General features: G+C 51.8%; 2 protein-coding genes and 1 long non-coding RNA gene across 8 annotated transcripts; 2 read left to right on the top strand and 1 right to left on the bottom strand.

Moving 5' to 3' along the window:
• The first annotated feature begins 66 nt into the window (after positions 1-66).
• Positions 67-4,636, top strand: LOC147161207 (coagulation factor IX-like). Its single transcript, XM_086098201.1, has 8 exons — positions 67-233; positions 1,216-1,385; positions 1,690-1,714; positions 1,814-1,927; positions 2,100-2,228; positions 2,323-2,627; positions 2,686-2,836; positions 3,913-4,636. Exons 1-8 carry the CDS (start codon positions 152-154, stop codon positions 4,470-4,472), a joined length of 1,536 nt encoding a protein of 511 aa, XP_085954327.1. The 5' UTR covers positions 67-151; the 3' UTR covers positions 4,473-4,636.
• Positions 4,637-4,644: 8 nt separating this feature from the next.
• LOC147161205 (proto-oncogene DBL-like) lies at positions 4,645-14,592 on the bottom strand. Of its 6 annotated transcripts, none has more exons than XM_086098193.1 (26): positions 14,381-14,588; positions 13,631-13,765; positions 13,441-13,560; positions 12,306-12,455; positions 12,096-12,223; positions 11,660-11,774; positions 11,459-11,578; positions 11,186-11,377; positions 10,934-11,125; positions 10,542-10,743; positions 9,752-9,840; positions 9,546-9,646; positions 9,418-9,484; positions 9,179-9,294; positions 9,042-9,111; positions 8,881-8,973; positions 8,709-8,801; positions 8,504-8,629; positions 7,619-7,828; positions 7,290-7,382; positions 7,047-7,141; positions 6,424-6,442; positions 5,956-6,107; positions 5,396-5,526; positions 5,202-5,314; positions 4,645-5,133 (listed from the first exon to the last, which is right to left on the bottom strand). In XM_086098193.1, the coding sequence occupies exons 1-26, from the start codon at positions 14,504-14,506 to the stop codon at positions 4,906-4,908; spliced, it is 3,276 nt and encodes a 1,091-aa protein (XP_085954319.1). In that variant the 5' UTR covers positions 14,507-14,588; the 3' UTR covers positions 4,645-4,905. The 6 variants fall into 6 exon arrangements, with proteins under 6 accessions (XP_085954319.1, XP_085954318.1, XP_085954317.1 ...); XM_086098195.1 differs by having other exon boundaries at positions 4,912-5,133; positions 7,047-7,116; positions 14,381-14,586; XM_086098196.1 differs by having other exon boundaries at positions 4,912-5,133; positions 5,956-6,053; positions 7,047-7,116; positions 14,381-14,583.
• On the top strand, positions 6,714-13,982 carry LOC147161206 (uncharacterized). The gene is made up of 3 exons (XR_015097378.1): positions 6,714-6,950; positions 10,997-11,095; positions 12,145-13,982. It is a non-coding gene; the product is annotated as an uncharacterized LOC147161206 (long non-coding RNA).
• Positions 14,593-15,303: the final 711 nt, after the last annotated feature.

Here is a 15,303-nt window from a genome sequence, read left to right as displayed (position 1 = left end):
CAATTTCATGGCAAAGCGAAGCACGTCAAGTTTTTGCCGGTGGACGCTGACCCCAACTTACGCACCCACACACAGAGTAAACACACACACACACACACACACATGCGCGTGTGTGTGTTTGCACTTTGACTCGAAGCGGAGCAGATTGAAGATGGCGGCCGCGCATCTGGTGCTGTTGTTGCTAACGTTTGGGGTCGTGGCCGGCGACGCTGACGACGTGGACGCAAACGCGCGTGAGTGACGGGATGGCGACGGGGGAGGGACGAAATTCTGTAGCTCACGCCTGACCTCTGACCTCCCCTTTCGAGCGCCTCACCTTTAGGCTTCCGCCAGCTGTCACTACTCGTCAACATCGGAGGCGGGGGCGTCTTCGCTAGCGCACAAAAGACTTGCTGCTTTTCACCTGCTTTAAAGGGGACGCCATCCTTAAACATTTCTTGACAATCATGTGACCTCACTCGACATTCTGATGAATATTACATTTGTGGAATATGAGTTAAGCAGCAAAAAAGCCGTTTTTATCCATTTCAGGGGGCGGCCATTTTGCCACCTGCTCTCGACTGAAGATGACATCACAGTTGCTGAGGGCTCAGGCAACGACCAATCACAGCTCACCTGTTTTCTGAAGCTGAGCTGTGATTGGTCAGGGTTAGGGTCTTCTGATGTTGATAAAAAAAACTGCTGGATTTTGCTGCTTAGCTCATATTCCACTAACACAATATTAACCAGAATATATTTAGACTAGTGGGGCTGCATAGAACATATTATTGTCAAGAATTTTTTTTGGGGGGGGGGGTGAAAAAACAAAACAATTTCAATTGTTACCAACGTGTTTTGCTCATCCAAGTTGGCTGTAACAACTTTTACTCAGATGGACCAATCAGACGGAGACAATCTAAATGTTCTTGCCTTTCCTTTCTCAACCAAACACATTCCGAATTGACACAACACACATTCAAAAGCACACAAACATTGACTTCAATACACACTGACACATACACACACGGAGATACAAACACAAACCAACGTACACGCGGGCGCAAATTGCTAAATTTGAAATAACTTGGAATGTGATTGGTTGAAACAAAAAGTGATTTGGGCAGATTAGATCGACATAGCAACACGTGGATGCTGAATTGTGATTGGCCAACAAAAACATGTGCCGGTGGGAGGGCGTCGTCCACTTGCAATCTTTATTTTTGCTTTGATCTGCAGGCGGCGTGCGGATGTCGCGGCGGGCGGCGTCCGACGTGCTGAGGCGTCATCGGCGCTACAATGGCAACCCGTTCGAGGAGATGAGGCCCGGCAATCTGGAGCGGGAATGCCGGGAGGAAGCGTGCGGCTTCGAGGAGGCCCGCGAGATCTTTGAGGACGAGAGCAAAACGGTGCGCGCGCGCGCACACGTAACGCGCTGAATAATTAATGTGCATTGTCATCACGCGGTCTCGTGTGAAATCACACATTCCGTCTCGTCACACATAATCACGTTGGATTATGAATAATAACTTCATTTTGGTGTAACTCTCGTCGCTATTGTGAGTGATTCCACCGTTGACCACGAGATGGCGGCACACTCTTGACTTTGCAATTGTATCACGTTGGAAGAAGAATAAAACCGGAAGTATTTCTGTACAGCTGCGCTTTTGCTGAATGTTTGATGTTTGTATTTGAGAAATTTTGTCCTTTCAGATGGAATTCTGGGCCAAATACGTCGGTAAGCCTCTCATAACCGTGTGTGTGTGTTTCTTAAAATGTGTGTCTGTGTTCATGAGTGTTTATGTTTGCTAATGTGTGTGCGTGTGCTTGCGGACAGACGGCGACCAGTGCAAGCCGCCTCCCTGCCAGAATGGCGGCGTCTGTAAAGATGGCATCAATTCGTACGCGTGCTGGTGTGACACAAGCTTTACGGGAAAGAACTGCGAGATCGGTGAGTGTGGCCAGCGAACACGCGCACACGCGCCTCTGCTTTTGTCCAAAACGCACCATTTTGATCACTGTGGCATGGTGGGCAATGGCGGAGGCACGTGGTCGCACCTGTGGCCGTCTACGAAAATGCCAAAAGAAAGATGATGATGGCGCCCTTTGTGTTTCCCTGGCAGAGGTATCCAAGCAGTGTTTGGTCAACAATGGCGGCTGTTCTCACTTCTGCAGCATGTCAAACGGCGTCCACTGCAGCTGCGCACTCGGCTACAAGCTCGCTGCCGACCTCGCCGCTTGCGAGGTCGCAGGTAAAACGCACACGCAAACATACACGATCAAAATGCACACGCAAGTGGAAGTGTGTGCGGTGGAAGTCGGTAAGCATTCCGGGCGTTCGTGCAGGCGAGTTCAGCTGCGGCGCCGCGTCCGCCCCGACGCCGCGCTCGTCCAACCGGACCGACGGCATCAACCTTCACGATGACGTCATCCCGGACGAGTGGCTGGACTACGAGTACGAGGACAAGCCGGAGCAAAGCGGCAACACCTCCGAGGCGTCCCGCGTCAGGAGGGGGGCCGGCGATCTGCCGCCGTCGCCGCCGTCGTGGCGCTCCTTCTTCCCCACGCTCCCCACCATCACGGCGAAGGAGAACAGCGACCAGAGGATCGTGGGCGGCTACGAGGCCAAAGCGGGAGACTTTCCCTGGCAGGTATGACCTCACGCGCACCCGTGCGTAGTCACCCCCGCTGACCGCGGCGTTCCCGCAGGCGGCGCTGATCTCGCACAAGGACATGCTAACGCAGACCATTGCGGAACCGTTCTGTGGCGGCTCGCTGATCAGCGACCTTTGGGTGATCACGGCGGCGCACTGCATCATCGAGGCCCGGATGAGAGGACTGACGTTCTTCGTGCGACTGGGTGAGCCGCCGAGATCGCGATGAAAACGCCGCCAACGGGTCCGTGGGCGCCGATCGCGAGTCGCAACAACGTTTGGCTTTTGAGAATATAGCGGGAGGAAGTCGGAATTCCCAGAGAAAAACGCACGCATGCACGCACCGAAGCCAAAGTAACGATGAGTCTTGATCGCAAACGACAGGACCGCGGCTCGATGTTTATTATTTCATAAAACGCTGTACAAGCACGTCCCCCCAAAAAAGGTGGAATCGTCTGGTCACAAAACGATGTCGCTTCTATCATGTGCTGACTTCTTCTTTCCAGCGTCCACTTCGTCGCCCTTTTTATCGAGTTCCCATTTTCTTATCTTGCGCATGGAAGTTTTTAGCGGTTAGCCAACAACAGGGGTCAGCAACCTTTACTGTCAAAAACATTAACTTTCCACCCAGAAACATCCCCCTTATGGCAAAACACAACAAAATGGCAAAATACAGGCTGGGGTTGATGACAAAATCACAAAATCACCACCAGACAATAACAGAAGGCCAGAGGTGTTGATTTTATGTCTATACAACCAGTGTTTAGTGTTTATTTCTAAGTGAAAATTTAAGACCCCAGCTTTAAAAAAAATACATTTTCTTTCTTCATTTTTTTGCAAATTTTTTTTTTGCCTTTTTTATTATTGAATTCTGACATTTTTGGCATTTTCATGGAATTTTATGGTCATTTTCTGCTTTTCCTTTCATCTCATTTTAATTTTAAATTTAAATTGAATATTTAATTATTCATTTATTCTCAATCATATATTTATTTAAAGAATATCTTATCTAAAAACTAAAAATAAATATGTTAAAAATATATAAATTTCTACTAAAAAGAGATCCACAGGGAGCCACAAGAGACAGACTAAAGAGCCACATGTGGCCCCAGAGCTGCAGGTTGCAGACCCCTGGCCTAAAAGTACGTTCACACGTACTTGCTAGTCAAAAAGGGAACAAATTCAAGACTCGAGAAGAAAAAAACAGTCAGTGTAAATCGGCACGTAACGGCACACCCTAGTGGCAGTGCGAAGAATGACGGCGCTGTGGACTCTGCCGCAGGCGAGCACGACGTGCATGAGCCCGAGGGTCCAGAGCGGGACCACGAGGTGGCCCAGGAGGTGGTCCACAAATTGTACCAGTTTGAAAAGTCACGCTTCAACCACGACGTGGGGCTGCTCAAGCTAGCCGTGGCGGTGGAGATGTCGGCGCAGCGCCGGCCCGTCTGCCTGGGACCCAAAGCCTTCACGGAGAGCCTCCTGCGGGAGGCGGCCACCTCGGTGGTGAGCGGCTGGGGTCTCGAGCACAGCAAGGGGCTGACGTCGACCACGCTTCGCCGGCTGGATGTTCCCTTAGTGGACCGCGGCGTCTGCAAGGCCAGCAGCGAGCGCCGCATCACTTCCTTCATGTTCTGCGCCGGCTTCCGTGACCTCCAGAAGGACGCGTGCCAGGGGGACAGCGGGGGGCCGCACGTCACCCGCCACCACGGCGTCTGGTTCCTGACGGGCATCATCAGCTGGGGCGAGGGCTGCGCCGTCGCCGGCAAGTACGGCGTCTACACGCGCATCTCGCGCTACTACGCTTGGATCAGCAACACCACCGGGGTCCGTACGTACTCGTGAACACCCGGTACGTCCGCTTCCTCTTCTGCCAGCAGCCGCTTCCTGTTCTTCCTCTGAACAGCCACTTCCTGTTTGTCGTCTTTTGAGCAGTCACTTCCTGTTCTATCAATATGAAACATTTCAAACAATAAAGACGCACGAATGTGTTGGCTCATCGATAGCAACCAGGAAGTCAGTTATTTGTGTGCTTTTATTGTGAAAGTCCTCACAGGATCAACTGAGCATGAAACAAAAGTGCTGTCGAGAAACAAAAATCACAACACGAGCGTCGAAAATGACAAGAAAGCGCAAAAGAGCGCCGAGTGGAATCCTAAAGCTCCCGATGATGTCATCGTTTATGGGCGTCACGCTTTTGCACATGTCACATGTAAGGCACTTCTTCTGACGCTCTTCCAGGGCTTGATGTGCATGTGTGCTACGCTAACCTGCTATGCTATGGAGCTACGCTAACCTTTAGCTTAGAAGCCGAGCAGTTTGGCACGTGACGAGTTAACGGTGATGTCGATGAAGGAAGCGCTGATGATGTGCTTTTCTGTGAGGTCACGGTGAGGAAGACGACGTCTCTGCTCCGATTGGCTCTCAGCGCGTCTCTCCCAGAATCCTGTGCAGTTCCTCGGGCAGGACGCGACCCTCTTGGTCGCGGCTCTCGTTCCTCACCATCCTGAAGCCAGCGCATGCGTATGAATCGTGCACACAAAAGACAGACAAGCGCACACAAAGGTCACTGACCACATTCCGTCCTCGTCGCGGCGCAGCAGCCGGATGACGTCGCCGCACGTGAAGATGATGTCGTCGCCGCTCGCCACGCTGCTGGCCACCAGGACTCGGTAGCGACCCGCCACCTGCGGCGGCGCAAACGGGAACGCGGGCTCAACCAGCGAGCAAAGATATGGAATGAACGGCGGAGCGTCTCGACCACCCACCAGCGGTGCCGGTCGGTCGTCTTCGTCCGCGTCGCCCTCCTCGTCTGATTCGGACACGTTTGAGCCGTCCGTGGCGCCCCAGTCCTCCAGGCCGTCGCAGATAGCCACCGAGTGCGCTGCTGCCGGCCAGCCTGCGAGGTGGCCGCCGCCAGAAAGAAAGAAATGTGGCAAAATACAACGATGTTGGCTAATGCCAAGGAGGTTTGGATTTGTGCTGGAAAATAAGCCTTTAATACAAAGGTTAGCATTAAATGCTAAGGAAGTTAGCATTGAATGCTAAGGAAGCTAGCATTGAATGGTAAGGAAGCTAGCATTGAATGGTAAGGAAGCTAGCATTGAATGCTAAGGAAGCTAGCATTGAATGCTAAGGAAGCTAGCATTGAATGCTAAGGAAGTTAGCATTGAATGCTAAGGCATTCTATACAAATGCTGCATTCGAGGATGGTCGGCAGTCGGACTTTTCCGAGTTCAAACCAGGAAGTGTGTACGGGAACTCGAACTCGGAAAATTCCTCTTGCAAAGCCGGGAAAAAAAGTATCCCGACTTCACCGTGTACTCACCGCGTCGGGACGAACGCCCTGCGGGGTCGGAGTGGGCGGGGCTGGTGTTCACAGACTCCTCCCATCTGGTGGGGTGGGCGTGGCTGGAGGCGGAAGAGCTGCGAGTGACAGGAAGACACCCTGAGCAGCCCCCCCACCACACTTCTGACGCACTGGATGCCGCACGCGCGATAACGACAACACACGACAGCAAACGACAACAAACGACACGTCACCAGGAGCATTCAAGTGTTAGGTGTGGCAGTCGTGCGGCAGGGGGAGGGGCTTAAACGGGAAGTAGGTGAGCGGAATGTGTTTGCGCACAGGTCATGCCAGAGCCGTATATAGAGAGAGTTCGGCCAACTTGGTTTCAGCAGGGTAACAAGATGGCGTCCGTATGTCATGTGACCAGCAGTTAACCAATCACGCTGGCCAAACTCTCTCTCTATACGGCTCTGGGTCATATTACACATCAAGGTGCGGGCTCACCTGTCTGAGCTGAGGGTGTCTGAAATAAAGATACACGCGTGTTAGCCTGCATTTGAGGTGGAAACATTCACTAATTCATAATACTCCTACTCATTCAGTCAAAAGACACATGAGGAATAATTTCATAAAGCACATTATTCATTCACAACACACATCATTCATTCATTCATCTCACATATAATTCATTAAATGAATCCATAATTAATGCGTTAACGCAAATCTTGTTTGGCTTTGTGCTGCCTTCCACTTGTGTGCGCTTTCTTCCTGCTATGCACGCCTTGGCCTCTTGGTGGCGGCGTGGTGCACATGAGCAAATAACACAACTGGACTCCAAACGGGAAAATGACCAGCAAATGCCAACGAAGAAGAAAGCGTGGCAGGAGGAGGATTCAAAAATGTTTCGGCTCGAAGAAGGTGACTTGAGTGGGGAAGAAAGATGTAAGATCCGATTAAAATTGAAGAACACTTGCTTCATAGAAGGCGAGGGAGGATTGACAAACAACAAGACAACAAGTCCAAGTTGACAAGTAAGACACATTAGCCATAAATCAACTCACTCCACTCCATTCATGAATCCAACTCATGAATACATGCAAATTCATTAGCTCATACATGTTAGTTACCTTTGTGTAGCTGACTGATGATCTTTTGGATCTCTGTGAGCCAGGTGACCTTCACCTCCATGCTGGGAGCCTGAGCTCACAAATGAGAAGGAGGACTGAAAAAGAGAATGAGGGAAAAGACAACAAAGGAGATTCCCGCCAAACGCGACCCCCCCCATCTCCATTCATGTTTATCGGAATACACGCGATGCAAACGTGTTCATAGATGCACTTTTTTTGTGTGGCGATGAGGAGGTTGTGTACCTGCAGGATGTAGACTTCCTGTGTTCCTCTGTGGCAGAGTTCAAACTTCTTGCCGTCTCCTTTGACATTTTCTGTCACGCTCACCGAGTTCATCTGAGCACATATGCAGTCGATATATTAGGAACAAACCATGATGGATTTTTGGAGGTCAAAAGGATGAATAAAAATGTCTTTTTTGGGTCCTTTGACACGTCCAACAATAATGATATTAAATAAATTACAGACAGAAGATTTGACTATCTTGTAAGACGTCATTTCGCATTTGTTGAACTTCGTCGTCAATGATGAGATTTGAAGTCGTCATGATGAGATTTGAAATGGTCTCGCACCCCGAGGCAGGACTTGAAGCTGTAGACGGGCGAGCGGTGGCGGTCGTCGCGCCGCTTGCAGCACACCAGCGCTCGCTCGTAGAGGAAGACGTGGCGCTGGGCTCCTTTGAAGCGGGCCAGCTCCCGCATGCGCGCCGCCGCCCTCTTGTGGCTGGTCCACACACTGAAGCCGCCCTGCAGAACCACGCGGCCCAGCAGGCCGAGCTCGCCCTGCGACACGGACAGCGTTGGTCAGTAAGTGCGCTGGGTCCGGGCAATCCCTCGTGGAGTCGCTGGGGATTTTTTTTCCCCCCCCTTTCTTTTACTCACAGAAGCCATGTTGCATATAAAATAGGGCTTTGTTGCCATCTGTGGCATCTTGGTGAAGCGAGGGGAGGAGTTTCATGCCTTGGCCTTATTTAATGGGAAAAAATGTTTTTCTGCCATCTTGTGGCATCCATAGGCAGTGACGTCAAATATTGGCCGATTTTGGCCAATATTTGAGCTATTCAGTGCGCCACCTTGTGGAAATAAACAGAATTCAGGAAAAAGGAAGGGATGATGTAAACGCCCCTTGTGGAACTCGAAGGAATTAAATTTTTGTTGTCGATACGACAGATCTTGATGAGAGGCTATTTTTCTTTTCTTTATTCCTGGTAACAATTAAACGTTCCTAATGACATTTGATCGACAGGTGCTGATGATATTTAATTGGCCGCTTCAGAAATGTGATTGACAGCTCCTTGACATTTTCTCAATGACGTTTGATTGACAGGAACTGATGAGGTGTGATGACTTTTGCTTGACAGCCCCCGACTGACGTTTGATTGACACCCGCTGATGTCATTTGGCCGCCCCTAATTAAATTTGATTGATAGCTCTTGGCGACGTTTGATTGACGGCTACCTGGTATCCGACGATGGCGTTCTGGTGCATGGAGTCGTTGACGGACTTGAGCAGGTCCAGCATGCAGTCCAGCGCCTCCTGCAGTTGTGCGCGGTACTGCGGCTCCTTGCAGTGTTTGAGAAGCTCCTGCGCACACGCGGGTGGCGCGTGAGTGAGGCGCACGCGCGCGCGCACTTGCCGTCGGTGTGTGCGTGTGACGGGAAACCTTGAGGATCAGCTGGTACTTGGTGAGGCGCTGGATGGGTTTCAGGAGGTACGAGTCCAGAGACAGCTTGTGTTCCAGCTTCTTCTGGCACTCCTGCCAGGACGACACAGCCGCTTGACGTGCGTGCGTGCGTGGGCGTTGCCGCGTTAGCTTACCGTACAAAAACACGCACCTGGAAGAAGGCGGAGTCGGAACACTGTTTCCATAAGGACTCGGACCGAGGCTTGTTCTGGCAGTAATGCTCGTACATCTGGAACTTCTCCTTCTACACACGCACACACGCATGTAAAGACGATTTTCCTTTTCGGCGCCGGCCCGCTCGCTCTTCCTCACCCGCTGCAGGAAGCACTGGCCGACACGCTCGGGAGTGTCCAGGCAGCGCTGGAGGTCCTGCAGGAAGGTTCTGCGAGCAGAAGATATGTCGGCGGGCGGGCGGGCGGGCGGCTCAGCGTCGAAGGTGTCGAAGGTACCTGCTGTGGAACTGGTAGATTTGCGGCATGTTCCCAAAAAGGACGTCCTTGTGACCGCGGAGAAGCGACGGCAGGAGGTCACACATGGACGGGTCCTCCATCTCGGCTCTGTAGCCCTGCACGGGCGCGCCGCGTCGCGTCACGCGCACGGCAGACGCACAGCAGCAAAACAAACGGGAAACACATGCAGGAGGACAAAAACAGGGACATGTGGCAGCGTCGGCTTCCTGTGCGCTCACCAGAAGAACGGCGAGCAGCTGGTCCACGTAAATCTTCTCGGTGGAGATGAGCTCCTTCATGATGCGACTGCGCAGTTCAAAGGTCAAGTCAAAATATGGCAAGGCCACCTTTTGAGCTGCATGCGCACCTTGTCACTTGCTCCGCCCCTTCCTCCACCTCGGAGTCGCTATCGGGGGCGGAGCCATACAGAGAGCTCCAGTTGCCTTGGTAGTCGTGCATCACTTCGATCTGCCGGCACAAAACCCAAACGAGTGCACGCGTACGACTTCGGCTCTTCGTGATCATATTACGGGTTGACAACTAAAAAATCTAAAAATATGTCCGCAAACGCACCTTTCGCTGGTCGCTGGACCTCCTGGAGGTTCTCTTTCCAGGAAGAAGATCAAAGGAGAACCTGGAGTTGAGAAGGTTGAAGTCCACGCCTGAAGGTATAACAGAACCAGATTTGTAGCACAACCAGATCGAGAAGGAGACCAACGTGTAGGATCTAGGTCTTGAATCGGAAGCCGAACCAGATGAAAAACCAGATCCAGAACGGAATCGGAATGAGAACCAGATTTAGATCACTACTCAGAAACACAAGTCGAACTAGATTCAAATCCAGATCCAAAACAGAATCCAAATGAGAACCAGATCCAAATTCATATCTGGAATCTGGTCCAGAGCCCAATTAATATTAAGATAATGAACCAGAACAAGATCCACATTTGATAAAGATTCGGAATCAGAAACAAATCAGTTCCAGATCCTTAACAGAATCCAAATGAGAAACAAAACCAGAAGAGTTACGAGTTAACATAATGTGAATGACATCATGATCCAGATGAAGATTGAAAGATAGAATCAGAACCACAACTGCAAACGAGATTCTGAATACAATCTGACCCAGAACCAGATTCATATTCCGATCCTGAACCAGAGCCATTTTCAGATCCAGAGGCAGAGCCAGTTAGAAAACCAGATCCAGAACAGAATGAGCAGGATGGAATCAGAATCCCAATCAGATCCAATTTTAGAATGACTACCAGAATCAGAACAGAACAGATTCCTGAATGGGGTCATCCAGCGGAAACCATACAGTCGCGCGTTTGATGGCGGCGTGACGGCGGCGTGACGGCGTTACCGTGTTTGGGCGAGAAGAGCGGCGCCTTGGCTGCGTGCTGCGTGGTGGCCTCTGCGGATTCTGCGCATTCCGCTTCGGGCCGCGGCGCCACCGGCTGGATGGGTCTGACCCGCACGTCGGCCATCTTGCGAAGATACTGCTCTCGGTTGCGGATCATGGCTCGCATGGATGCCAGCTTGTCTGTCACCATGGAGATCCGACACTGGCCAAGGTCACATGATCAGGACAGGAAGTGTCAACGTATGTTCAATAATTGGTCATTGATCATGATTTATTTTCCATTTAGATCAACTTATGTGGCGTCCCACAATGACCTTTGCCCCCCCCCCCCCCCCCCGCTGAATATTGTCTGCCTCCGCCACTGACCAAGGAAGGCCGCTAGGAGGCGCTACCTGCAGCTGCGGCGTGAGAATGGCCTCGAACTCCAGACTGAGGACATCCTGTTTGTTTTCCAGCACGTCTGGCGCCCTCTCCTGGTGGCAGCTCAGGCACTGCAGGGCCTCCTGAGCGCTTTCTCGGCTCTGGAAGCGGTCGACCATCTGACTGGCCAGCAGGTACGCGCCCTCGTCACACCAGCGCAGAGCCTGCGCGCACGCGCACAATCAACGCGTGTGACACATGAACACGCGCGCGCACACACTCACTCGGTCCAGGCGTACGAGCAGGTCCCTCGCTCGCGTTAGCGTTGCGCGTTTGCTGCGCAGACCCCCGCTGATGACGTCACAGTGATGACGTAGCTCGTTGCAGCGCTGCATGATGAGAGCCAGGGCGTAATGATGGCGGGCGGCCAGCTGGTGGCCCTGTAACGTCAGGACCTGAGCGCGGGACATCGCCTCCTAATGCAAACGGGATGTGAGCGAGCGCGCGTGTGTGTGTGCGTGCGTGCGTGCGTGCGTGCGTGCGCCCGCGTGTGAGACCTCTGCTTGCTGCTCCAGAGCGTTTAGATCTTTGACGAGCTGCTCGGCATGCAGCAGCGTGTTCCCCACGGCGGGGATGGCTTTCTCCTCGGCCGACATCTTCTCCAGCTCCTCCTCCATCTGCGCGCACACACACGCACGGCTTGTAGCGCAGGTGTGTGCGGGGGCGGGCGTGCTACACGCGCGCACGCACGCACACACCTGCTGGAAGTTGCGCTCATAAAGCAGAAGCTGCTGGTACTGTTGCATCTTCAGGTGGTGCTTCTCGAAGAAGCCGTCGAACGCCTCCTCCATGTCGCGCAGCTGACATAGCAGCCTACGCACACACACACATTTGTTTTACTATCTTTGTGGGGCCATCTTATCAAAAAATGATTGCCTACCCCGACTCCTTACCGAACCTCCACCATAACCCAATTCAAACCTGAAACTCTAAAACCAAGTCTTGACCCTCAAAAAGAGGGCTAAGCTTGCGGGGGCCAGCAAAATGGCCCCCGCAAGGACGGGCGGGCCCCACAAGTCTGTGAAATCCCGAAATATTGGAGCCACCATGTGACAAAAACAAAACCACACACACACACACACACACTTGTTCCAAGGTCTTTGTCAGACTTTCTTTCTGGGTGACTTCGCTGACCTTTGAACTGTGTCCAAGTCTGACTGGATGTCCTCCCGGTCCTCCGCAGTGTCCTTCTTGGAGGCCTCCAGCGTCTCCAGGTTGACCATCAGGAGGCGCCCTTCCTTCAGCACGCCAACAATGTCGTCCTGCAACGCGAGGCAACAAGGTCGCAAACGCACGACAACCGCGCGACAACCGCACGAGCTAACCACAAGCGCCGCCGCGCACCTTCATGTGCCGGTAGCGCTGCGTGTGCGAGCGCAGCAGGAAGTCGACGGCGCCGGCCTCGTCCGGAAAGTCGGCGTCCGACAACTCGGAGCCGAAGCCCTGCAGGAGGTGAGCCACTTCCTTCACCGTCACGGCGAACGTCTCGATGGCCTGCACGAACGCACGTTGAGGAATATGGACCCCAAAAAGACGCGCGCATTTTAGCATGTCTGGCAGCATAGGCCATGCCTCTTGTCATGCTACGCTAACATGCTAACAAACATCAAGGATGACGAGTGAGCTAATTGCCTTAATAGCCAATCCAATTCAAATCCCTAAAAGTTGTTGAGTGGGGATGAGAAAGTACCGATACAAGATATCGGTGTTGGGCGATACCAGGCCTTATTTCTCATAATAATGCCTCAGGTTTTTAGAGGTATTTGCCGCCCTCTGGTGGCCGTTTTATAAGCAGGAACTAGAAATCAGAGGAATAGAAAATTTCCATTCATTTCCTGCAATTTTAAGGACAAATTCTATAATGACATGTACGCGTCTTTCTTTTCATTTTTTTATTCGAATTTTCAAGAAATGTGAAAACAAAACTGAATGGAAACCCGAGAAATGTGAAAAAGCGCATCGAAAAAAGGAAAATGCATTTTAATGCGATATTACGTCACATGTACATTTGTAGTCACAAAGCATTGGCGGGCGATAACCGACGAAACGGAAATCTTTTTGAAATTCATGAAAGAAGCGAATATTGATGCAATTTTAGAAAACAGCAAAGAAACGCTAAATACGATTTATCAAGAATTACAAAAGCAAACTCATACGACATCATTGCATGGTGCATTCTTCTTCTTCTTTTAAATTACTGGTGGATCACATCTCTTATGGTGTAGACCGCCACGACGCCCCCTACAGCGGCGGAGTCTCCGCTCATTATCCGCAAAAAAAGAAGAGATGGAAACGGGCAGAAGTCGCATGTCCGTTTTGCGCATTTTCAGTAAATTCACTTTAAAAATTGGATGGAAACCCCACGACTGTTTTTTGGAGTAAATGTCATGTATCAAAAGTACTAATGGTATCGGTATTGGTGATTACGGGTATCGGTCTGGAAAAAACAAAAAGGTGTCGATCATGCCGGTTTGTTTACCGATCGCAGGACGATCCAGTCGCTTCGACAGCGCTCCGCGGCGCCGGCGCCGGCGTCCGACGTCAGCCGGTTGTCGTCAATGTAGCGCAGCAGGTCGCCCACCGAGCGCAGCGTGACCACCTGGAAACACGCCGGCGCGCCGCGTCGTCACACAAAACACGTGCGCGCTCTCGTGATGGCTCGCAGTTACCGGCATCTTGAGCAGGAAGTCATCCTGGCTGAAGCGGAAGCCCAGGTCGGTGCTGGAGGATGGGCTGGGGGCGGAGCTTAGCAAGGTGGAGGGACGCAGAACCAGCACCAAGTGCAGGTTGCCGGGAAATGACGTCTGGGGGGGAGGAGCAGAAACGGTCAAGCAGCTCGTCAGTCACTTTCAAACGAGTCGTGTTTGGAAAACGTGCAAAAAGGAAAAATTGGTTTCAAATTGAAAAGTCGTGCGGATGTTTGCAGCTCGTGATCATGTGCGCAGCAACAGTAACAAAAGTAGTGCGTAGTGTAGCTCGTATTTAAAAAAAGAAATTGTCGCTGGCGTGTCGACCGGGACCTTTCCCTACCGGGCTTGGGGTTCCGGGGGGGGGGGTGCCCCCCGTCCCCCCCCCGTCCCTCTGTGCTTCCCTTTTTATAATAATGAGAAATCGTGCCATTCACCGCTCTCTCCCTCACAAAATGTCCATGTATGTTTTTGGCTCGGGAGCGACACGCCGAGTCAGCGTGTTGTGACGTCACACGCTTCCGCACACGCGCACAAACGGAGCCGCGTCACGTGACTCCGTCTGCAGCTCGACCACGCGCACTTTTTCAAGGTGACGCGCACAAGCGTGTGTGCGTGCGTGTCGCAGCATCCGCGCGGCACATCCTCATGCATCCGCCGCCTCATTTTCCCGCCAGCGCCCAAGGACAACCCCGCACCTCCTTCCTCTACTTTTCATTTGCCGGAGCTTACCGCGGCGCGGCGCAGACGCGGGAAGCCCCACTGCGGCTTGGACTCGGCCATCGGTGCCGCTCGGTTCTCTCGCGCTATTCGGAAGTCGGCAAGTCTGCAGCGGGACGGGGACGAGCAAGCGTGCATGCGCGCGCGGATCCTCCCCGCAGTGTCCGAACGGGAGGGGAGAACAGGGGGGGGAGGGGCGAGCAGGCCTCTGCGGCAGAGTCGCACCTGACCTCACCACGTCCAGCTGATGTCACACGTGACGTCACTGTGACGTCACCAGGCACGTTAGAAAAAAAAAAGAAACACAAGAAGCCAGAGGACAGATGTGCACACGTCCACTAGATGGCGTTGTGTCAGCAAACACACACACACAGACTGGTGCTTCTCAATTATTTACGGTTACGAGGAAAAGAAAATATTTTTGCTCTGCCCCAACTCTCCGCTGCGACTATAAATAGTATAATTTGTCGAAAAAATTGTTATTGTAAGTACGTCTCTGTATTAAATTGTCACTTTTTGACTCGCGACTGCCACCTCTGGCCCAAAGCGTAACTGCAGCATCTGCGTCAGGCTCGTTCATGCGAGTACGTGCACTTAAAGTGACAGCCACAGTTGACAAACGAAGACATGACTTCAAATGAGATAAGATAAACTCCGCCCCTCCCTTGTGAGGGTCCGCACACTCCACTATAAAGGGAAGATAAAAAGCTGATAGGTGCGGTCAGAGTAAAACAGTCAGGGCTCTTCATACTCATCTGGGCATTGGTGGAACATGCGTGCGTGTCGGAAAAGCGACAACATGAACTTTTTAAACGGCACAATCAAAAAAACAACCTTTAAGAACATTAAAGAAATATGAATCAACTTCAAGCAAAGAATAGTTTTATAACTTGGGAAAAAAAAACTCCAAAAACGTTTTCCAAGGCACCCAAACA

This window comes from Leptonotus elevatus, chromosome 16 (genome assembly GCF_054856555.1).
Source record: "Leptonotus elevatus isolate MCC_2025b chromosome 16, RoL_Lele_1.0, whole genome shotgun sequence".
NCBI lineage: Eukaryota > Metazoa > Chordata > Actinopteri > Syngnathiformes > Syngnathidae > Leptonotus > Leptonotus elevatus.
This window is presented reverse-complemented; position numbering and strand designations above follow the sequence as displayed.